The sequence below is a fragment of the Pelobates fuscus genome, chromosome 4 (assembly GCF_036172605.1).
Source record: "Pelobates fuscus isolate aPelFus1 chromosome 4, aPelFus1.pri, whole genome shotgun sequence".
Classification (NCBI taxonomy): Eukaryota; Metazoa; Chordata; class Amphibia; order Anura; family Pelobatidae; genus Pelobates; species Pelobates fuscus.
This window is the reverse complement of record NC_086320.1, coordinates 342,700,779-342,725,154: the sequence shown is the minus strand read 5'-3', so window position 1 is coordinate 342,725,154 and position 24,376 is coordinate 342,700,779. Positions and strand designations below refer to the sequence as shown.

Genomic DNA, 24,376 nt, shown 5'->3' with positions numbered 1-24,376 from the left:
TGTGTCTATGTGGGGGCAAGGTGTGTGTGTGTCTATGTGGGGGCAAGGTGTGTGTGTCTATGTGGGGGCAAGGTGTGTGTGTGTATGTGGGGGCAAGGTGTGTGTGTGTGTGTGTATGTATATGGGGGCAAGGTGTGTGTGTGTATGTATGTGGGGGCAAGGTGTGTGTGTATGGGGGGGCAAGGTGTGTGTGTATGGGGGGGCAAGGTGTGTGTGTATGGGGGGGCAAGGTGTGTGTGTATGGGGGGGCAAGGTGTGTGTGTGTGTGTGGGGGCAGTGTGAGTGTGTGTGTGTGTGTGAATGGGAGGCATGGTGTGGGGACAAGGCGTGTGTGTATGGGGGGCAGTGTGTGAGGAGGAATGGGTGGGGCTTTAAAAATAAATAAATACATTTATACATAATAAATACATTTCTGTCCCCTCCCTTCTTACCTTTACTGAGGGAGGAGGAGGGACATTTCTTGATCCCTGGTGGTCCGGTGGTGAATCCCTGGTGGTCCCAGTGGCTAGAATTCACTCTTGCGAGATCCGGAGCGTTGCCGTGGTAACCGCGGCAACGCTCCATGCTCGCGAGAGTATAACCTGGAGGAGCTGCAGGCTGAGCTCCCAGGTCCTCTCTCTCTCCCGCTCTGCCGACTGCCAGCACGGTGCCTGCGAACGCCCCACCGGTCCGTGAAGACACATTGCAGGGCTGGCACTTTCACAATGCCAGCCCTGCATTAGCCAGCAGGGGAGAGCCCTGTCCCCCCCCCCCCCCTCCCCCGGATCCGCCAGTGGTGCCAGGGATACAAAGCTCTCTACTCCCTCGCACCTCCACCAGAGCGTGAGGACTTCCAGCGTGTGCTACCACACCAAAAGTCCGTTGGGATCCAGGAAGCGCCTCTAGTCGCCACTGGTAGACAGCCACTGGAGGCAGACAGAGTTGCAAGGTAAACATTGCAGTTTCTCTAAAACTGCAATATCTTACATTGCAGCAATTAGTGCAAAAGGGACACTGCACCCAGACCACTTCAATGAGCTGAAGTGGTCTGGGTGCCTGTAGGGTCCCTTTAAAAGTGAAACTATCACTTCTCTGGCAGTGAGACTTCATCATTCCCTCACAAAGTAAACGCTATTGAAGCACGTAGCAGGGCAGTGGAGGCAAGTATAAAAAGGCAGCTCTTCCCTGATCGTGGTAATGTCGTCGACCCATGATGCTCTAGAAACATTGATGTAAGCTTAGCCGTATGCAGAGAAATATTGTAGAAGAGACTGTACACTGGTATTTCTTTGCATTGTGCTGTATGTCCCCATGGATACGGCACTTATTAAATTAATTTGCATGGTATGCCCCATCTGAACAGGACAGCCAGGCGAACTGTGTAAATTAAAATATTTAAACCCCCCCCAAAAAACGAACACATAAAAACCATAGCCAATGTTTACAGACATCTGCATGTACTTCAGAAGTGACAGTTATGTTTCAAGATGTGAAATATGGATTTTGATCACTGTCATACTTTATAGAGCAGTGATTGCCAATATGTGGTTCTGAAGCAGTAGTGGATCATGCATCCCATAAAGCTCAGTCAGTCATCCACAGAGATACTAGAAAGAACGCCCATAATTTGCAAAAAAACAAAAAAAAACAAAGTGTGATTAAAACCACACTCCTCTGAATGTGTCTTGTGATATCTGGCACCAAGACATTAGCAGAAGTCCTGCAAGTTGGGAGGTGAGACCTACATGGATTGGAATTTTTGTTCCAGCTCATCCCGCAGATGCTCAATTGGATTGAGATATGGGGAATTTGGAGGCCAAGGCAAAACCTTGAACTCTTTGCCATGTTCCTCAAACATTTTTTGCAGCGTGGCAGGGTGCATTATCTAGCTAAATAGCTGAAAGAGGACACTGTCATTAGGTAACAACATTGTCATGAAGGGGTGGTCTGCAGCAATCTCTAGGTAGGTGGTGCATGTCAAAGTAATATCCACATGAATGCCAGGACTCAAGGTTTCCCAGCTTCCCCAGGTGAATGAAAAATAGGCACCTTGCCATCCACCTGGTCGAACCAGACAGGCTAGCCTCCACTTCCCACATGCATCAATGAGCTTTGGACGCCCATGACCCTGATGCAGGTTCGCCAGTTCTTCCTTGCTACACTTTTGGTAGGTATTAACCACTGCGTACCGAGAACACCTCAAGACTTGCCCTTTAGGAAATGCTCCCAGGCATCACTATTTGGCCCTTGTCAAAGTCGCTCAGTTGTTATTGCTTCCCCATTGTTCCTGCTTCCAACACATGAAATTCAAGAACTGACTGAACACTTGCTGCCTAATATATACCACCCCTTGACAGGTGCAGTTGTAACTATATAATCAATGGTATGGTTTTAATGTTGTGGCTGATCAGTGTAAATAACATATGAAACTTTGTTCGTGTATTTTGACCCTGTACCTAAAAGTCTTAACATGTATTGCCAGCCTACAAAGCATTAGCAATAAAAGAGTTGATGTAAGCTTCACATGATTTTTCAAAGGGTTTAAGATTAAAAATAAAAAAAGGTTTTCCATTATTATATTTTCAGTAACAGTGTAACTGTGCTTTTTGTAAAACATGCTCTATATAAATGGACTGATGTACCAACCAAGCACAGAATGTGGTTAGGTGCACATGCTGCCACACTTTGTTCATCCCATTCCCCCTGCCGGAGATATTGAATGTGTCACGCCGTATGACTTACTTAGTGTAAATCTGAGAAGGATGATAGATATTCACATTACAATGTGCTTAGACGTTTCCTCTCTCATCAGTCTGACCTTCTCAATGACCTTTAGTTCCCTTAAGGTTAAAACACATTTCACTGGTATTCCATTAGCCCTTCCACGATCCCAAACAAGAAAGAAATTCACCAAAAAAAACGAAACTTAAAACTATTAATTTGCTAAGAAAAAAAATAAACTTTGCTTCACGGAACTTTTTAATGCAAATACACAGATCATACCTCCACACCATTACTGACCCACAGCCAAACTGGTCATGCTGGAGGATGTTGCAGGCAGCAGAACATTCTCCACTGCGTTTCCAGACTCTGTCATGTCTGTCACATGTGCTCAGTGTGAAACATAGAAACATAGAATGTGACGGCAGATAAGAACCATTCAGCCCATCTAGTCTGCCCAATTTTCTAAATACTTTCATTAGTCTCTGGCCTTATCTTATAGTTAGGATAGCCTTATGCCTATCCCACGCATGCTTAAACTCCTTTACTGTGTTAACCTCTACCACTTCAGCTGGAAGGCTATTCCATGCATCCAATACAATATCAGTAAAGTAATACTTCCTGATATTTTTAAACCTTTGTCCCTCTAATTTAAGACTATGTCCTCTTGTTGTGGTAGTTTTTCTTCTTTTAAATATAGTCTCCTCCTTTACTGTGTTGATTCCCTTTATATATTTAAAGGTTTCTATCATATCCCAGTACATAACCTGCTTTCATCTGTGAAGAGCACAGGGCGCCAGTGACGAATTTGCCAATCTTGGTGTTCTCTGGCAAATGCCAAACGTCCTGCACGGTGTTGGGCTGTAAGCACTCATGGAGTCTGTTTCTGACTGTTTGAGCAGACACATGCACATTTGTGGCCTGCTGGAGGTCATTTTGAGGGGCTCTGGCAGTGCTCCTCCTGTTCCTACTTGCACAAAGGCAGAGGTAGCGGTCCTGCTGCTGGGTTGTAGCGGTCCTGCTGCTGGGTTGTTGCCCTCCTACGGCCTCCTCCACGTCTCCTGATGTACTGGCCTGTCTCCTGGTAGCGCCTCCATGCTCTGGACACTACGCTGACAGACACAGCAAACCTTCTTGCCACAGCTCGCATTGATGTGCCATCCTGGATGAGCTGCACAACCTGAGCCACTTGTGTGGGTTGTAGACTCCGTCTCATGCTACCACTAGAGTGAAAGCACCGCCAGCATTCAAAAGTGACCAAAACATCAGCCAGGATGCATAGGAACTGAAAAGTGGTCTGTGGTCACCACCTGCAGAACCATTCCTTTATTGGGGGTGTCTTGCTAATTGCCTATAATTTCCACCTGTTGTCTATCCCATTTGCACAACAGCATGTGAAATTGATTGTCACTCAGTGTTGCTTCCTAAGTGGACAGTTTGATTTCACAGAAGTGTGATTGACTTGGAGTTACATTGTGTTGTTTAAGTGTTCCCTTTATTTTTTTGAGCAGTGTTTCTTTTAGTTGCCTAAATCGTTAATAAGTAAGGCACCTAAAATTTTTCAAAACACCATGGCCCCTGGTTACACTCCCACTCACACCCCTAACATAAAATGTCCCTATAAGTCAATCTGAAATGTTGGGAGGTATGGAGTGGGGGAAAGAGAGTGGGTGGAGAGAGGCGGTAGAGAGAGAGATAGAATGATGAAAAATACACAAATTACGAACCTGCAGGCCTCGTAAGCACTGTTTCAAAATGTGTTTGTTTTTTTAATTAAATCTCCTTCAAGAGGGCTATGACTGCGCAACTGTAACATGTAAAAGATGGCCATGTTCTTACAAGGAAACTATATGGGGAAATAGAACTAGCACAAGATAAGCACATATCGTATCTGCAAGTACCCCAGTGCCAACTTACTAAGTTTGGGTACAGGCTGTGTATCCCAAAACTGGTATTTACGTTTGCTTGCCTCGTCAAGGTTCTTCGCAGGTCCTTGGCATGCAGAAAGCAGCTCCATTGCCCTCTGAATATCCTGTAGCTTTTGCATTGGAATGGCTGGATTCTGCAAAAATAAAATAAAAATAAATTTATATTCCTGACCCTATAGTGTTAAAAACAATATTTATCCCCCCGGCCCATTTTAAGTAAAAGCATCTCTACAGTGAAAGTTCAGCGTCTCCATGCAGAGCGTCTGCAGCACTGACCTAAGAAGTCCCTCTAGTGGTCATCTGAGTGACTGCAACTGAAGGTGTCCCTTGGGAGCAATGTAAACACCGCCTTTTCTCTAAAAAGGTAGTGTTTACATTAAAAAGCCTGCGGAGACCGGCTATAGACACCACCACAACTACATTAAGCTGTAGATGTTTTGGTGATTATAGTGTCCCTTTAAGCCTCCATTTAATATAGTTGTATCAACGTTTAAAATTAAAAAATATATATTTTGTAATATTGCGAAAAATTGATATGTTGTTTTTATAATTGATTTATGTTTTATTTTAATATTGTGAAAAAAAATATTTTAAAACAACTAAAAAAAAATATGAAATCATTTGAAAAACGTTACCAACAATATAAAACCAAGGACATAATTAGCAACATTTGTAAACTGAATGCCACATTCTACAAAGCTTTTCCGATTTATTCAAGAAATAGAATTCCATAAAATTACATTTACAAAAAAAAAAACACATCTAGTCAAGTGCACCAAGAAAAAACAAACAGATAGAAGAGAACTTTTATGCATAATGCCAATTTCTACAATAATGTCTTGACCCCTCGGTCTGTCAAAAGAACGCAACGTCTCCAGAACTCCAAGATAACATTATATTCACATAGTACATGTGAATAGAAGGTTATCTTAAAGTTCTGGAAACGTTATGCTCGAACGGTTGGTCTGTTATTACGTCTCAACGATCAGTCAATGCAACGGCATTATTTTCCCATAACGCGCGGTTCACGGTTACGTATCACACCCACACACGTTATGCAATTGCTTTTGCTCAGTGCTTCGTATGGCCTGAGGTAACAAAAACAGCCATTAAACTGTCCTGTCATAAATACAAAAACTGTAAATGACAAATTTACAACACTGCTTCCAGGCTGAATGACAAGACAAGATGTGTGTAACAGCATAACTCATTGTCATATGAACATTTTTACTGTTACAATAAATATTAATATCCTGCAACAACTGCCCTGATTGAAGAGAGTATTACTAGCAAAGGAAATCTGTCAGGAACAGACATTTTAGTTAATAAAAAATAAAAAAAATTACACAAACTTCATTAAAAACATAACGCAGCCCTCTAAATAGCCAATGTAAAACCAGTGCTTTGTGTCTTCTCATACATGTAAACTCTTTTATTCCATTTTGTCAATATGGTCAAAGTTTTAGTTCCGCTCAAAAACGCTCAAAGAAAATGGACATGCCAAACAGAACAAGATGGAATAACAGATTTTACATATAACAAGAATGCTAGTCATTTTATATATATATATATATATATATATATATATATATATATATATATATATATATATATATATAAATGCATATAAATACACACACACACACACACACACACACACACACACACATTACATTGTTGTATACTGTGACATTTGAAAAATGCGTGAGTGACAATATCAGAGTGCCCTTCGCAGTTTGCCAACAAGCTCCTGAACTCAGAATGATCAATAATGCATATAACATGTTTAATAAGGAAGCAGGGAGATAGGTCATTAAATGAATAATTAATAGGGTAAAGGAGGTTAATTTGAATGCTACATATGGTTCTTCTTGGTGGTCGTGGACCAGGTGTTGCTAACTGTCAGTACACGTCCTTGGCAACTAATAGGTTAGATAGCACATGTGGCACTTAATCTATTATTTAATTGTTGTCGGTCTTGTATTGCCTCATTATTTGAAGGGGCATGACCTTTTATTTTTTTATTCACATATACAAGGAAGATTTTTTTTTCAGAACATTTATATAGTGCAGTACAAATTCAACACTATTTTTTTTTTTTTTTTTTTTTTTTTTAAAGCTGGGGTTGGAGAGATAGTGAGTATGTCAGGACATTGTTAAAAGGGACACTATAGGCACCCAAACCTCTTCAGCTTATTGAAGCGGTCTGGGTGCAACGTCAAACATTACAGTTTTAGAGAAATTGTAATAATTACCTTGCAGGACTAAGACTGCCTCTAGTGGCTGTCTATCAGATTCTAGCGGACTCTGAGTCCCTTAACGCTGGACGTCCTCCGGCTCTGCATGAGGAATTCCAGCGTCCGTGAATGAAATCCCCATAGGAAAGCATTGATTCAATGGGGAGGACCAAATGTGCTCATAACGTTAGCCGCGTATGCAAAATTAGGTCCCCCCCATCAGATGAGATGGAGCGCCGACCCAGTGCTGAGGGAGATCAATGCTGGAATCGGCTGAGTAAATGGTTTTTAACCACACAGGGGGAAAGGACCAGAGGGCACTAACTATACACTATAGAATCTCTTTAAAACAGCCAAAAGTTAAAGGACTACTATAGGCACCCAGACCACTTCAGCTTAATGAAGTGGTCTGGTTGCCAGGTCCATCTAGGATTAACCCTGCCTGCTGTAAACATAGCAGTTTCAGGGAAACTGCTATGTTTACAAATGGGTTAATCCAGCCTATAGTGGCTGTCTCATTGACAGCCGCTAGAGGCGCTTCTCACTGTGATATTCACAGTGTGAAGACGCCAGCGTCCAAAGGAAAGCATTGAGAATGCTTTCCCCTATGAGACTGGCTGAATGCGCGCGCGGCTCTTGCCGCGCATGCGCATTCAGCCGATGACGGCAGAAGAAGGAGGAGATTCCCCAGCGCCGAGGGACCTCTGGGTCACCCTAGAGCCCGGCAGGAGGGGGACCCAAGGACCCTATAGAGCCAGGAAAATGAGTATGTTTTCCTCACACTATAGTGGTCCTTTAAAAGTAGAAATCTTACAAATACATATTGTGACATATGTGAGAGGGGAAAAAGATTAGGAGTGGTTAGAAAAATGTTGATATTAATAGCACATCTTGCAACACGATAATATATTTCAGTTCAAAAAACAAGCAGTAGGGACGGGCAGCAACAGGTCTCTGCAGGACACAAATGGCAGAGGAACACTACAAAACACAGAAATAATCACTGAATAAAAGTGACATGTGTATCCAATAGTGATGGGGTAGGTAGGGAATCACACCAGATAGGTGTTCTATTTAGGTGCCAGGGCAGCAGGTGAGACTTTTGTCATGTGAACTTTTAGAATTAGTAAATGAAAAATGAAGTCCTCAGCAGACTATTTATGCATGTATGTAGTTCTGTTGGGAAGTATCTGGTGATCAGTGTCAAAAGGAAGCAAGGAAATCCAAGAGAAGACGTATCGAATAAGAATCTTTTAGAGTTGATGTAGAAATGTGTCAAAGAAAAAACAAATTAATACTAAAAAAAAGCGCATCATTAAAGATGCTAGTAGCTTCCATTGTTAATAAAATTCCATTAGCACACCTGCACTTACCAGGCCAGCGCTCGAAGAGGGACCTCGGCCTATAACCTCACGCTAAAAGAAATCATCCTCTGCCACACTGGAATTATGTACTGGATACATTATTTAATCACTGCCATAAGGGGGACTTGGCAATATTTTGACCCCACAAACTATCTTTGGCAAGCCGCAGGGTCAGGCTTTGGGGGCGTTAAAATGTTGCGAGGTGCTAAAGGCGGGATTCAGCCTGGATTTCAAGTCTGGATGAGCACAACTTAATTTCGGTCCATGCCGCAGCACGGATGGGCAGCCCAGCAGGGAGCACATTACATCACTGGCATGCGCTAATCTAGCCAAGCTCTCATTGCATTTGAATGTCAAAAAATCCTGAGTGTATTAAAGTAAATGTGTGAATAAATAAGTCTGTGCGGACACAGCCTATCAGCACATTAGTTGATAGACCTTACTTAGAAATCTGCAGCAATATTTCATTCCTGCAGTCATAGAAACACTTCTTTCGCTAACCACTTGAAATTTTGGGATGTAAGGCACGTTGCTGGTATCTCAACCTGAAGTGAGGCAACCGACTGCTGTTCTAGGTAATATGTACAACACACCGTAATAATAATCAGGTCCCAAGTATTGCAATACGTATTGAAATTCCAATAGAGAATAAGGGGGGGAAAAAAAATATCAAACAACTAAACAGACACAAGATTGTCTTACATCACAGTGTCCTTCACGCAACAGTACAAAAGAGATGCTCAGCATAAACACTAGCTCAATGCTGTGCACAAACCCTCGGAGACGAAGAGGTGACATTCTGAAGGCCTTGACGAGGAGGCGCCCTTTGTCATTTATCAATGTTCTGGCACAAACAAACAAGGCACGTCAGCATTAAGACAAAATGGCAACACGCATCTAGAATTATGCACAAACAGTTTACATTGCTCTCGGGAGAATCTATTCTTCCACTTTAACTGTGCTTCGTTCTTTGCTCCTTCTCACAGTAAAGATAATATTAAAAAAAAGGGTAAAATTAAAGCAGAAGCATTTGTACCCATTCAGCAACATTATAAATCAGAGAAAGGGAAGATTCTGAACAGGAGAAAACATGCGGCTATAAGCATCAAATAATATACCTGACTCGCTCAGTGACCCCTGCAACTGGAACAACATACCGTAGTTTAAAATGATTGATAAATAGGCTGGATGATAGGAAGTAGCATAATGAAGAAAGTAGACTTATTCCTTGAAACTGCAAAATATGCAGTCTATTCTAAAACACGTGATGACATGGACCACAAATGTCAGCATCCTGTCTTGGAACACTGGATCCTGAACATTCTTGGAAGCTCTCTTTACTGTAAACATATAACACGGTAAGATAGGTGAATCATACCTCTCAACTGTAATGCGTTTACTGGGATTGTCTTAAAGAGGAACACAGAAAAATCACCATTAATTTTAGCATAGGAAAAAAAATAGCTTCAGAGCTTTTCTGCCCGACAGATTGCTGCAATTGTGCTACGCACATGGGCATCTCTACGAGGAGTTCGGCAGTATGGCTGCCTGCATAAGAAGCTGTCACAGCCCCCTTTCAGTAGTGTTATTCTGTTGCAGCACTAATGACTGTGTGTACTGTCCTGTCCAGTGAAAGGGGCTACGTGTAAATTGATAGCAACTGCGCTATGGCTGCTGTCACTTTACAGAGTAGTTTCACTCATCCTGCAGGGCAGAGTTTACAGGATGCAAGTCTCTGTCTGTTGATGGAAGGGTCTACCTTTAGCTGCAGGCAAGTCCAATAAACAGTGCATGGAGGGAAACTTTGAAACCTTTTGGTCATGTCCGCCCTGGTCTCGGCAGGCAGCAATACTTCATCCTGACAGATCATCTTGGGATAATCCAATGTTTCTCATAGTGAAGCATTGGGGCACTAATGCGTGTGTGCCGCAATTGCCACACTCAATGAAGAAAGAAGCATTGAATGCAGAGCTTTTCACAAAGAAGAACTGTGATGCCCAACTTGAAGGCCTTCAACAGGTAAAACTCTTCACAAGGAAGTGACTCTAGTAGCGGTTTGATTGACTAATGTAAACATGGCCGTTTCTCAAACACGGCAATAAATACATTTGCCATAGTGCAGTTACTGGGCCTTAGCACCTTAACCATTACAGTAAGATGTAATGGATTTGGTGTTTAGAGGGTCCCTTTAAGGGACGCTGCTGAACAGAGGTACATAGTCATTGCTAAATGATGGCTAGTCAAAGGAAGTTGAAAACAAAAACAAATCAACTTTAGTTTAATAAAGATTTAATAAGAGAAAATCTTGTGACAGATCAAATGGGAGCAGGAATCAAACACGATATACGTTGTCCTGTCAATCAATGCTCATTCCAGCACATATGTAAGCATGGTGTTTAGAAGGTTAACAAGGCTTAATTTTCAATATTGAAATTAAATGCACAAAAATGATTTGCTTTGAGAAAAATAGAGCTGAAGTTGCATATTTAAAAACTCAGTTACCAAAATAACACACCAAGCACTATAAATATTAAAGGGATAGTCTAAGCACCAATGAAAGTAATAACAGACCAGAAACACTGGAACAGAATTGGTGAAATATATTTCTTCTTGTTCTCTATTCTGGTGCAGGTCCATAGTTACTTTCTCTGGGGCTTGTCTTTTTGGGAGATTTGTATTTGGAACCTGCACAGAAGGCTATTCTGGAGCATTTCTGCCCCTACAAAAGCTTGTGACAAAACTTGCCATTCATTCTATAAAGACACACACCAATGTCTGTCTGCCACGACTCACTCCAATCCTGCTCTACCCACATTCACGCACATCAACATATCATAATGCAGATTTACAAAGAAAAATAAAATGCCTTATACACACACACACACAGCAGCTAAAACACTCACAATATCATGGAGCAAAATGTGTGAGCAGACATAAAATCCTGCCCATATTTTAATAGGTCCAAGATGTAAATGGATATGTATGTAAAGGAAAAAAGGCCTGGTTACAGCCACCTATTCCAACCTCTATGTGAAATATATGCAGCTGGAAATCTATTTCAAGTTACCAGTTAGTGAGATTAGTAACATATATTTACAATCAACTATCCTCAGAGATTGGGGGTGCATAGTCAGTCATCTCGTATACGCACACCACAAGCTCAGAAAGCAGAAAATGCTTTGAGCAGTAAATGCGTTGGGTTTTATTACATACTCCCAACATTTCAAATGGCCAGAGATGGAGACATTGTAAATAACTGTGTGACCTACTCACCTGCTAAGCCTTTAAAGTCACGGAATAAGTATTGGGAACACAACAAAATTATTTTACATACACTAGTTTCTAAACGCATTTACTATTGTTCACTGTCCCTACTGCGGCACGTGGACAAATAACTGTATGGAGAGTGTACACTGTGTATGCATCGGCATGGAGGGTGTCTGCACAGTATGTTGCGTCTAAGTGTGACACAGTGCATGTGCTGTATTCAGCGTGCATCTGAAATGAAGCTGCCTGCGTATAATACACATTTATAATCTGTGTGTGCGCTGAAAGTGTCTGTATGCAAATGCAGGGTGTACACTGTTCCTACTGAGAAAGTCTGCTTGTAGTGCATTTCTGTGTGCATTTGCACATAGGTGGGGATGACTATCGCAAGAGTTTAAGCAGAAAATAAATAAAAGCAAGGGGGAATGAAACGATTTGTTTGCAGAGAGAGTTTCCTAATATCAATTCATTGATGTATAAGCTACAGTGGTTATGGTGTTTTATGTGTCTGTCTGAGACGAGCCAGGAACCAGCTATGCAGCGGTGTACAATGCACTCACTTTTGAAGGCTGTTGTGTTCTAATTTCTTGAGAATCTGATGCAGAATCAGATTTGGTTCCCCCAGAATTTGGCTTTTCTTTTTTTCTTTTTTGCTTCTTCTTTTTCTTTTTAGCACCAAGATCCCCAGCAGGACTCCTGTAAAGGGAATGACACAAATAAAGTTTAATATGGAGACATATTAAATATTTTAACACTACAGGTTGAGCCATCTAGGCCAGCTCTGACCAGTGTCATGAACCAGTACAGAACAGGCTTCATTTAACTGCTGGCTGCAAGGGAACTGGATACACCCAATCTTTAAAGGGATACTGCAAGGATCCACTCAATTATAACATGTTTAAAATTAGATGTAGTGTTTGCGAAATCAAATATTTTGCTGTAGTCTGCATCTTAAAAACACAGTAAAATCAGCTATATGGTCAAACACTCACTACTCTTGGACATCAGCAATAGCTTTAGTATTCAACAGCTCAAATGCATTAACAATACAAAACAAAAAAACAAACATCTAAATCACACAGATTTGTAGTACGACTGTAACGCTCACTTTTTGGGGGTTTTGTATGGTGTGTGCATTTGGGCAGAGTAGTGAGAGCTTGGCTTGTGTGGAGAGTTTACTTGCTTTTGTATTACAAAGCAGTCATCGGCTGAATGCGCATGCGCGGCACGAGCTGCGCGCACATTCAGCCAGTCCATTACTCAATGCTTTCCTATGGACGCTGGCGCGGAAGCGCCTCTAGCGGCTGTCAATGAGACAGCCACTAGAGGCTTGATTAACCCTAATGTAAACATAGCAGTTTCCCTGAAACTGCTATGTTTATAGAAGAAAGGGTTAATCCTAGCTGGACCAGGCATCCAGACTGCTTCATTAAGCTGAAGTGTTCTGGGTGCCTATAGTGGTCCTTTAATGAAGCGGTTTTGGTGTATAGATCATGTCCCTGCAGTCTCACTGCACAATTCTCTACCATTTATGAGTTAAATCACTTTTGTTTCTGTTATGCAGCCCTAGCCACATACCACTGTCTGTGACACACAGCCTGCATGAAAAAATTGGTTTCATTTGCAATCAGATATTAAACTTTCTTTAGAGATGTTCATCTCATGCTTTGTAAATTTAACTTTTATTGCACACGAGGCTCTAGCAGGCTATTAACAGTGCAGAAGATAAGTTGAAAATGAAACACAGAAAATATAAACATTAGATCTCTCTTTGCAGGAAGTATGTAGGGAGGCTGTGTAAATCACATGCATGGGAGGTGGGGCTAGGGCTGCATAAAGTGATTTAACTCTTAAATGGCAAAACATGTGAGAGCCTTATCTAAACAATAAACACGGTCTCATTAAATTAAAGTTTTTTTTCGTGCCTAGAGTATCCCTTAACATTGGCAAACAAGTGAGCATTTTTTTTAACCTGTACACAGACATATTGGATAATGCACAGATAATGTTTGAGATTTGTATTCTACATTTTAAGCTTGTCCCTCCCATTTCTTCCATTCTAAAATATTGACTTCTTCTTGCTGGTTTCTGTAGCTGGTATGTGATATTAACCTTTATTTTCTGCTTAAACCTTTAGTGTTTCTCCAGTTGTTCTATATCTCAACAGCAAAGGTTTCTGGGATTTAAAGTTCAGGTAACAGCTTTCACAGTAAAACAATAAAAAGCTGATAAATGAACTCAAACTCACAGAAACTCCTGCTCATAAATGCCTAAACACATCACAACATGTCAATTGTATGAATGGTTTATGAATGTATTGCTGTTGGAATTGGATTTAATTAACCATATATCCACCTACAGTAATGTAAACATGCAAGGTGTTACCACGCAATCAGCTATATATAATCAAAGGATCACTATAGGGTCAGGAACACAAACATGTATTCCTGACCCTATAGTGTTAAAACCCCCATCTACCCCCCTGGGCCCCTTATGCCTCCTTAAATGTAGCAGAATCTTACTGAATTACAGTCAATTCTTACAGAATCTTACTGTATTCAAGCCAGAAGTTGTAACTCTGCATGCTGTTTGTCTCAGAAAAACAAGCAGTCTGCTGACATCATCAGAAGTGGTAACCGATCCAATCACAATGCTTCCCCATAGGATTGGCTGAGACTGACAAAGATGCAGATCAGGGGCAGAGCCAGCACAATTTAAACACAGCCCTGGCCAATCAGCATCTCCTCATAGAGATGAAGTGAATCAATGAATCTCTATTAGGAAAGTTCAGTGTCTGCATGCAGAGGGAGGAGACACTGAATGTTTGGATGCATTTTAGGCAGCCATGACCCAGGAAGGATCTCTAACAGCTATCTGAGGAGTGGCCAGTGAAGTTATCACTAGGCTGTAATGTAAACACTGCCTTCTCTCTAAAAAGACAGTGTTTACAGCAAAAAGCCTGAAGGTAACGATTCTACTCACCAGAACAAATTCAATAAGCTGTAGTTGTTCTGGTGACTATAGTGTCCCTTTAAATTATATTTTGGGATGTAGCGCTCTAGGAAAATTTACATTCACAAAATTGTTATGTAATATTTTCCTTGCCATGGTTAGCTTATTAGAGTCGCAGCTCCTTGTCTTTCCTCCTCCTAATACTGATCCTCCTCTTTCGCTCTCCCTTCAAGTTTGTGGTACCAACATCAGTCCATCCTTGCAAGCACGCTGTCTTGGCGTCATACTTGACTCTGGTCTCACCTTTGAGCCTCACATCCAGCATGTTGCCAAATCCTGTAGATTCCATCTTAAAAACATAGCCCGCATCCGCCCCTTTCTTGCACCAGATACTACCAAGGAGCTTGTCCATGCTCTAGTAATTTCCCGAATGGATTACTGTAACCCTCTCCTGATTGGTCTTCCCAAAAGCCGTACTGCACCCCTACAGTCCGTAATGAATGCTGCTGCTAGACTGATTTTCCTCTCTAGTCGTTTCTCTCACACCTCACCCCTCTGCCAGTCCTTACATTGGCTTCCTGTATGCTATAGGAGTCAATTCAAGGTACTAACTCACACCTATAAAGCACTGAACAACTCTAGCCCCTCTTATATCTCCTCACAGATCCATAGGTATGTCCCTTCTCGGTCTCTCCGCTCTGCCCGAGACCACCTCCTGTCCGTTGTCCGCACTCGTACGGCCAACTCGCGCTTGCAGGACTTCTCGCGGGCGGCTCCCTTCCTATGGAATAGCCTGCCTACCGCCATCAGACTCTCCCCTAGTCTTGCATCTTTTAAGAAGTGCCTTAAAACCCATCTCTTTAGGAATGCTTATGGCCTCCAAGACTAACCCCTACCTCACATACCGGTCTCTTGCCCTCTCCTAAAGGGCAGTCCACCTTATTTGATTGCAAATTCCTGTCCTAATGTGTTTTACACCCCACCTCCTATAGAATGTAAGCTCGATCGAGCAGGGTCCTGTTCAACCTATTGTTTCCTGTAAGTTTATTTGTAATTGTCCTATTTATAGTTAAATCCCCTCTCATAATATTGTAAAGCGCTACGGAATCTGTTGGCGCTATATAAATGGCAATAATAATAATAATAATAATAATAGCTAATATTTTATTTAGGATTTTTAATAAGAAAAAAGAAAAGAAAAGTAGAACAGATTACGGATCATAACTTGCACCTTAAAACAGTGCATGTTTTTAAAAATTCCTGCTTGTTTTTAATGCACTATATAAAAATGAATGAAAGCCTACCACCTGCAGTGAACATCTAGACAAGGAGTTGGCTGATACCTCTCAGTCACTCTTAACCATCCGCCTGTTTTCAATATGAGAGCACACTATATACTCCTGCATCGCTTAAGTGGTAACCATATCCCATAAACCTATAGCCCATGGGCAAAAGGTAGGCTTTAAGTGGGGTGGGTGATAAAAGCAAGTAGGCAAACACGTGGTTGTCATGTTCCATGCTACAAATTAAATTAAAATTCTGCAAATCCACGATTAAACATAGATGAGAATATAATATAGCAAGAAACGCAAGCCAAGCCAGCTTTAGGAATGCCATGTACACCTTGTTTCCTTAATGGTGGGGAGTAGCAATCGGTGGATCCCAGGTAAGTAGTCTTATGTTCTAAAACCGTTTAGCTACATTTAATGAGGTGGCAGGGAGCTGTGGAGCAATGGACCTACAAACTATTTAAAAAAAAGTATAAAGTCACCCATTTCATGAATGTTTTTACTTGGCCGGTTATGTTTTCACAGAACTGTGGAATATGCCACCAACTGTATAAATATGAATAATTAAATATACTAATATAATCAAAGAGAAAATATGTTCCCCAGCCTTCCAGTTTCAATAGAGCGTAAATCTTCTCCGATGTCACAGAAATGAATTTCTTGTATAAAGCAGTAAACTTATTTGAGCTAGTTTCTCTTTAAGTTTAGGAGGTTGCATGGAAGATTTGGGGGATGATCGCCAATGTTTCCTAGGTAACAGCAAGAACAGAGTCTCCAACGTTTTAAAATACATTGTAAGAGCATTGCTTTTGCAAACCCACTGTGAGCTAATGAATAGAAGGGCCCCTACGTTGATATAAACTTACTTCTCCGATTAATGCAAACAGAAATCATTTTATTACACAGAGATCCTGCAGCTATAAGCACAATTTGTGATTTTTACATCATGCCGACAACTCCTCCTGTACTGCAACTTTTTGGCTTGGCCACGTTCAACAAATGAAAAATTGCACAACCACATAAGTGTGCCATTTAGAAAGATCATTCCTCAAAACAATGCACTTGTGGGAAAATACATTTGTGACAATTCAAATTGGGAATCGTTGAAGTTGTCATGGAAATAGAACAGAGCCATTATTCTATGGTTAAAGGAAGAAATGGTAATTTATGAAAGCGTTGTAAATAAGGAATGCACATAAATTAAAAGTACATTACTAAATGTGGCACTGCCCTGGGAAGAAATCTACCCAGTGAATACACAAGAAGTGTGGTTATCAGGCTATTATTAAAGGAACGGTACAGAGTGGAATAGACACCCTGTTAAAAAATTTAACTATAAGCAAACAAAATTAAGCTCCTTTACTTGCAGCAAATCCACAGGGTTTTCAGCTTCTGAAGTGAACCATTACCAAACTGAGAATCGCTGCTATATATAATCAGCCATATTACCAAAAAAACAGAATGATGGGGGGGGGGGGAGGGGGGATATATAATGGACATCGCATCATAATTGTTTCAAGACATGATATCCATTTCAGCTTGCAAAGACCAAGTCTGTACAGAATTTCTGCTAGCCCTGACTCAGATGTCTAGTTATTTGTGGGGTGTTATTCCATCTCCTTGTCCTGTCAATCATCTAGCCCAGCATTAGAATATGGGGCTGGATATATATTAAAAAAAAAAAAAAACACACAAAAAATAGAAAATATATTGACTGGATACAGAAATCTGTATTTCTCATAAACTCCAGATTTTTAGGATCCTGCACAAGAGAATTGGATACAACTAATAAGTATTATTCATGAGCGAACCTAGTTTTTTTTTTCACAGTTTTATGCTTAAAGGACCACTCTAGGCACCCAGACCACTTCAGCTTAATGAAGTGGTCTGGGTGCCAGGTCCAGCTAGCTTTTACCCTTTTTTTTATAAACATAGCAGTTTCAGAGAAACTGCTATGTTTATTCTGAGGGTTAAGCCAGCCTCCAGAGCCTCTAGTGGCTGTCTCACTGACAGCCGCTAGAGGCGCTTGCGTGCTTCTCACTGTGAAAATCACAGTGAGAGCACGCAAGCGTCCATAGGAAAGCATTATGAATGCTTTCCTATGCGACCGGCTGAAAGCGAGCGCGGCTCCTGCCGCGCATGCGCATTCAGCCGATGACGTCGCGAGGAAGAAGAGGAGGAGGAGTAGAGCTCCCCGCCCGGCGCTGGAGAAAGAGGTAAGTTTAACCCCTTCCTCCCCCCAGAGCCCGGCGGGAGTGGGTCCCTGAGGGTGGGGGCACCCTCAGGGCACTCTAGTGCCAGGAAAACGAGTATGTTTTCCTGGCACTAGAGTGGTCCTTTAACCTGATCAGTGGAACTACTCTTGGGAATGAACTACTTATTTTATAAGCTACATCTGGCTACATTTGTTCTTCATGGTTAGGAATGGGAAAGCTCACCCAGGGAAGCTTTAGAAGTATGAATCTTGTATTGTTCCCTGAATGTTTTTCTTGAAAAATACATGGTAGTTTTTACCCGGCAATTTTTCCTTTATGTAGGTTAAATGTAATTTCCCTTAACCGTACATATTGTATCTAATTTGTGTTGCTTGTACGTCTTTTCCTGTACATTTCACACATAATTTTGAGACATTGGGGAACAAACAGTATCTAATTTAAATTTTTTGACATTTGGTTTGAAATATTACTCCAACCAGCTTTATTTTCAATACAGAACATTCTTTGTCCTGAGGGTATTTTCTAACAGCTTATTGGGAACCACAGAAGCTTGACTTCCATCATTACTGGAGGAACAAATTAAAAATTACTTTTCTTTCATGAAGAAAGCTTGCATTTCAAAATTTGGACAACTGCACACTATACATCACTATATAGTACAGTGAATATCTGTATGTGCTACGGATGTGACATTCTGCTTAAAGGAACACTGTGGCGATAGGTATATATAATTAGTGATGTCCCGAACAGTTCGCCGGGAACTGTTCGCCGGCGAACATAACATGTTCGGTCCGCCCCCTATTCGTCATCATTGAGTAAACTTTGACCCTGTACCTCACAGTCAGCAGACACATTCCAGCCAATCAGCAGCAGACCCTCCCACCTCCATGACGAATAGGGGGCTGACCAAACATCGCGCGTTCGCAACCGCGAACACGCTATGTTCGTCGGCGAGCGGTTTCCGGCGAACTGTTCGGGACATCACTATATATAATCTGTATTTCCAACTCTGCAGTTCGGATGTGGCTATTTAGTTCAAGACCTCCCCCCGGTACCCTCCTCCCCCCCCCCCCCCCAAAATAAAAAATTACTCACCTCCCCCTCAAGCGACATAATCCTCACAGAGGAGCATTGGAAACTGCTCCTGGGCGACGGACCTATGAGTCTACTATAGAGAATCATTGAATACAAATATTCTCTATGGCCGACTGTAACGGCACTGCGCATACACAGATTACGAGCCGGGAATGTAAACTACCAGCTTTTACACTCAGAGGGCTTGGAGATGTGGCTTGAAGTCACGTTACTTAGCCTTCTAATTATTTAAATAAAAGGGTTTTGGGGGTTTAAAGGATTGAAGGCACTATTGTGGTGGAATCTCGGTAAAAATAAATTTAGTAGGCCGAGATTACCACGTGGCATGTGTACGTGCATATGCTGACGTATCGATCAGTTGGTTGCACGAGGCAAGATACGAACAGTAGTGTACAGAGCATGTGCAAGAATACAGGATGTAGTATTCCCCTCCTCCATTGTGCTGGACAGGCCATGCGGTCAAGCAGGAAGTTAATTCTTATTTGTATTGATTGGTCAAGAGAATGTGCGGGTGGAGCTTAATATGGGAGGAGTTATGTGCCTATATAAGGAGCCTGCACTATTGTCCGGGGCTCAGAACTTGCTGTATTTTGGTGACATTAGACCCTCTGAGTCCCGATCGGTGATCCAATAAAGAATCTCTTCCTTCCTGAAGAAACCTGTGTCCATCTCTCTGTGCTTGGCTTCCGTCAGTTTCTCCGGTATCACTATAACAACTTCAAAGGTGTGAAGTTGTTTTAATGCCTACAGTGTTTAATGAACAGAAAAAATAAAAATACAATTTTAAAGCAAAAGTTCCAATACAACACTTCCTCCTAACGCAGTCTCTGTGATGACCAGCGCTGGGAAATGCCCTCATTGCCAAGGTGCAATACCCGCAAGGCTCTCTGTTTCAGGCCTTGTGTAATAACGTATTGGTAAATGTATTTCTGGACTCTCTGACACGTTTTGTAGGGGGGAGATCCAATTTAAAGCCCTCTATTTTTAAGTCTGCAATTAAAATAAATGATAGGAAGTACCATAACCACTTTCATAAGCCATAGTGGTTAAGGCACCAGGAGTGTCCCATATTTATCTTTATATCCAGTGCCTTCAATCACCTTGACATCTTATGGGTTACGCCTTTTAAGTCTCTTTCACAAATACGTCTTAAATGAATAAATAAATGAAAGAAGTACAAGTGCTAAATGTAGCAATACCTGCCCTGGCAACGCATCTCAGACTACCAGACTTGTAAAAACAACCAATTCTTAGAATCAGCTATGGGAATATGAGATAGATTTTATTCTATGGGAAAACAAGCAGTGGGAAGCTACAGCCATGAATACAGCACAGTTCTTGACATATGCCAGCGTGCAAAAAGTGCCCTTAATTGTCCACTAATTGCCTCTAAAGCATATGTGTAATCCACATCCCAACAGTTATAGCTCAGAGGGGATTTACTGTATTAATCATAGCTTCATAAATAATACTCCATGACTTCCTGCAAAATGTACACAATCTCAGGGTAGCTGTATAAAAATCCAGATCTGCAGGTACAGCGTGGGATGGAATGGACAATCTCCAGCACACTGGCCACTTGGCATTGAAACACCTATGATGCTTATGGAGTCAGAGGTTTGCTTTGAGTTAAACTCTCATTGTGCTCAGAGCTTTATATAAGTTACGGCAAGACTCCAAGACATTTTGATGAACATGCAAAGGGCCCTACCATCTAGAATATTGTCTAGACAGATTGTAGTTGTTATGGTGCAGTGAGTCAAGCAACTGTAAAGTCTGTCAAAACGGTTTTGATGTGGTTTGACAAAAACGTTAACTACGACAAAGACTATGATGAAATTACAGTCTCTCATTATCAAGTGCAAACCTATCCAATCTTTAAATGGGAACCTAAACAATAGTCACTGAAGGGAAACCAGGAAATTGTTGGCAAAGAAAGTTACAATTCATGACAGTGGTTATAGAACAGGGCCAAGGAGCAGATCATAGGAGGGGGTATAAGGAGCAAAATCGGTAACAACATAATAGTTAAAAGGAAACTATAGTGCCAGGAAAACAAAGTTATTTTGTGGCACTAAAACGCCTTATAGTGCCTGCCTCCCTCCCGGACCCTGACCGCAGTGCAGAAGGAGTTAAAAACCTCTTCTGTTATTTAGCCAATTCCAGCGCTGATGTCCCTTGGCGTTGGTTCAGACTCCGCCTCCGCTCCTCCCCTACCAACGGCAGCCGGCAGGATGGACCTAACGTGCATGCGAATCAGGACTCCCCTATAGGAAAGCATTGTGTAATACTTTCCTATGAGATTTGGGAGATGCTGGATGTCCTCATACATACACAAAAGTCGCCTAATGACCCGGAAGTCCCCCTAGTGGCAGTCTGGTAGACAACCTCTAGAGGTAGAGTTAACCCTGGCAGGGGGAGAAGGGAAGACGTGCTTGTAATTGGTGTTTCCCTTAAAGTGTTTCTCATCTCTCGTCCACCAAGCCACTATGATTTTAAATGCCTGGGCTGAATTTTTGTGCCAGTATGGCTCTGAGCACGGCCACCCTATAGCTAGCGGTAAAGAGGTGCCCTCTGTCCAAAAGGTTGACCCTGCCATTAAAGATAGATGACAAGCAGACAGAAGCAGTAGAAACAACATGTACAGATCTTTCACTGAAAACAATTGGAGGACCTGAATTGGCTGAGAAAACCAGATCTCAGCAGAAGTGTTGGATTTGTTGCAAACAGCGAGCACTCAAATGTTTCCTAAAGTTTAATGATTATTATTGTTCTTATTTTTAAACAGTAGCATTCACATACCGTATTTCCCTCATTCAGAGGGAAAGTTAATTTAGAGGAGGTGCATTAAGTTCACCCTGTACATTAAGAAAAGGGAGGGAGCCAAAAAGATCTTAACTGCTCGGGGCAGCAAACTATAAATCTGCCAAGGCATCAAAGACTTCACTGCTCTCCCAGTGGTGACTGATACTATTAATTGGAAGAGGAAAACAGGTTCTACTGACTGAATCTTCTACACCACTATACAAAGGGCTTAAAATATGAACTTAAAGGGAAACTATAGTGCCAGGAAAACAAACTAGTTTTCCGGACACTATAGCTTCCCCCTCTGTCAAGGCACAGGCACCCCCCTTTTTTTCCTGGATAAAATAAACTTATCGCAACATCAACTACATCTACAACTGTGTGTCTGCAGCTCATCCCCATCAATAGTTGACAACGGCTAAGAATCACATCTTCGCTAACCAATGTGGATTTCACTATGGATAAAAGTGACACTGCTTGCACAAAGGTAATTATAATTTTTTTTTAAATTAATTTAATTTAAAAATCTGTCGAAACAAATCACAACTCACTCTTCTCAGTAACTCACCATCCTCTAAGTGGGTGTCTTTTGAGAAATGGCGCAAAGAATACCTATAGTTAGGGACATAGTATTTTCTAAATTTGAAAAGCTTTGGAACAGATCATAACATAGACTTTAGGGTTCATTTCAACTTAAGGCCCTATATCTCAGCCTTCGAGGACAGAGCTACAACAACGAAAGTCTCTCAATAAAAGCCTGAAGAAACCTTTGACTGAACAGTTTAACATACAAATCGGCCTTCATAAAATTGAACTGACTTGGGTGTTGGAGTAGCTTACCTGAACTCCTGGTCTATCTGAATGGAAAACAATCATTGGAAAAAAATCGGTGATGTGGAGAAAGAACCCACCAATGTTGACAAAATATTAAATGAAGGCATACTAAACTGGTACACTTGGTTTCCTGGATCTTGTTGTGCTAAGCCTGCATTATAATTCTGAACATTTTGAATCCTGTCTTCAAAAATACATATGTGGCAATGGAGGACAACATACAGACCTTAACCTCCTGAGAAACTTCAAAATCCATCATTTGGTGGCATTATCATTGCCTATGTGACACTGGAATAAAACAACCTACACTTCTTCCTAAAAAAAAAGTAAGTGGTCGCAGATTGTTACTTCTTTTTGAAATGGTAATTAGTCTGCAAAAAGAAGGATCTATGATAAAGTATGCAATAATATCTTTCATTGAAATATGCACAAACAAGCAATGGAATGAACTGTAACCTAACCATTTAAATTGGATGGGAATTGTGGTTTTGCATTGCATTGGTCAGTCTTCTTCCTTTGTATGCATGCTTTATAAATGCAGGAGTCACGTGTGCCTAGGGTGTTACTAGCCCCCTCAAATGTCTCTGGATCGGCAGTCTTTCAAGCAGGAACACTATACATCTAGACTTCTACCACCACAACAAACTCTTATTACTGAAGTGGTCATGGTGGTTTAAATAGCTATTTAGTCCCTCTACTTTTTGATTGAGAAAATATTAGCATAATATTTATATGAAGCAAGGGATGCATAGCTAGCATATAAACATATAACACGGTAATTTTGTTTCTAGATTGCTTTGCCGAAGATGGAATTCTTAGCAGTTATCAACTATTGATGGGGATGGGCTGCAGATTCACAGTTTAATTTTATCCAGGAAATTGCTCACTTGTGAATCCTGATGAAAATATCAGATGTTTGGCTGCGGAGTATTTTCACCATAAAGGGAGAGTTATACTAAAACAGAAAATCAAGCAAGTTTGTTATCAAGACAGACACAGAACAAAGGGTGCATTGACGGGCAAATGTAACAACGCATGGTCAACAGTGATTTTTGGGGAAGATGATGACTGTGCCCTTAGACCGAATTCTCAAGATGGATTAAAAGAGAATGACATTTATACAGGGAGTGCAGAATTATTAGGCAAATGAGTATTTTGACCACATCATCCTCTTTATGCATGTTGTCTTACTCCAAGCTGTATAGGCTCGAAAGCCTACTACCAATTAAGCATATTAGGTGATGTGCATCTCTGTAATGAGAAGGGGTGTGGTCTAATGACATCAACACCCTATATCAGGTGTGCATAATTATTAGGCAACTTCCTTTCCTTTGGCAAAATGGGTCAAAAGAAGGACTTGACAGGCTCAGAAAAGTCAAAAATAGTGAGATATCTTGCAGAGGGATGCAGCACTCTTAAAATTGCAAAGCTTCTGAAGCGTGATCATCGAACAATCAAGCGTTTCATTCAAAATAGTCAACAGGGTCGCAAAAAGCATGTGGAGAAACCAAGGCGCAAAATAACTGCCCATGAACTGAGAAAAGTCAAGCGTGCAGCTGCCAAGATGCCACTTGCCACCAGTTTGGCCATATTTCAGAGCTGCAACATCACTGGAGTGCCCAAAAGCACAAGGTGTGCAATACTCAGAGACATGGCCAAGGTAAGAAAGGCTGAAAGACGACCACCACT

At 41.4% G+C, this 24,376-nt stretch overlaps 1 protein-coding gene across 2 annotated transcripts in view; it reads right to left on the bottom strand.

Annotated features, from left to right (window-relative positions):
• Nucleotides 1-24,376, bottom strand: part of NMT2 (N-myristoyltransferase 2) — a 71,322-nt gene that overhangs the window by 24,346 nt on the left and 22,600 nt on the right. Inside the window, exons 2-3 of one of the 2 annotated variants that reach the window (XM_063452477.1) lie at nt 12,057-12,192; nt 4,618-4,762 (exon numbers count right to left, since the gene is read on the bottom strand). In XM_063452477.1, coding sequence (XP_063308547.1) covers nt 4,618-4,762; nt 12,057-12,192 — 281 coding nt within the window. The remainder of the gene's footprint in view (nt 1-4,617; nt 4,763-12,056; nt 12,193-24,376) is intronic. The other variant, XM_063452478.1, reaches the window with a different exon arrangement.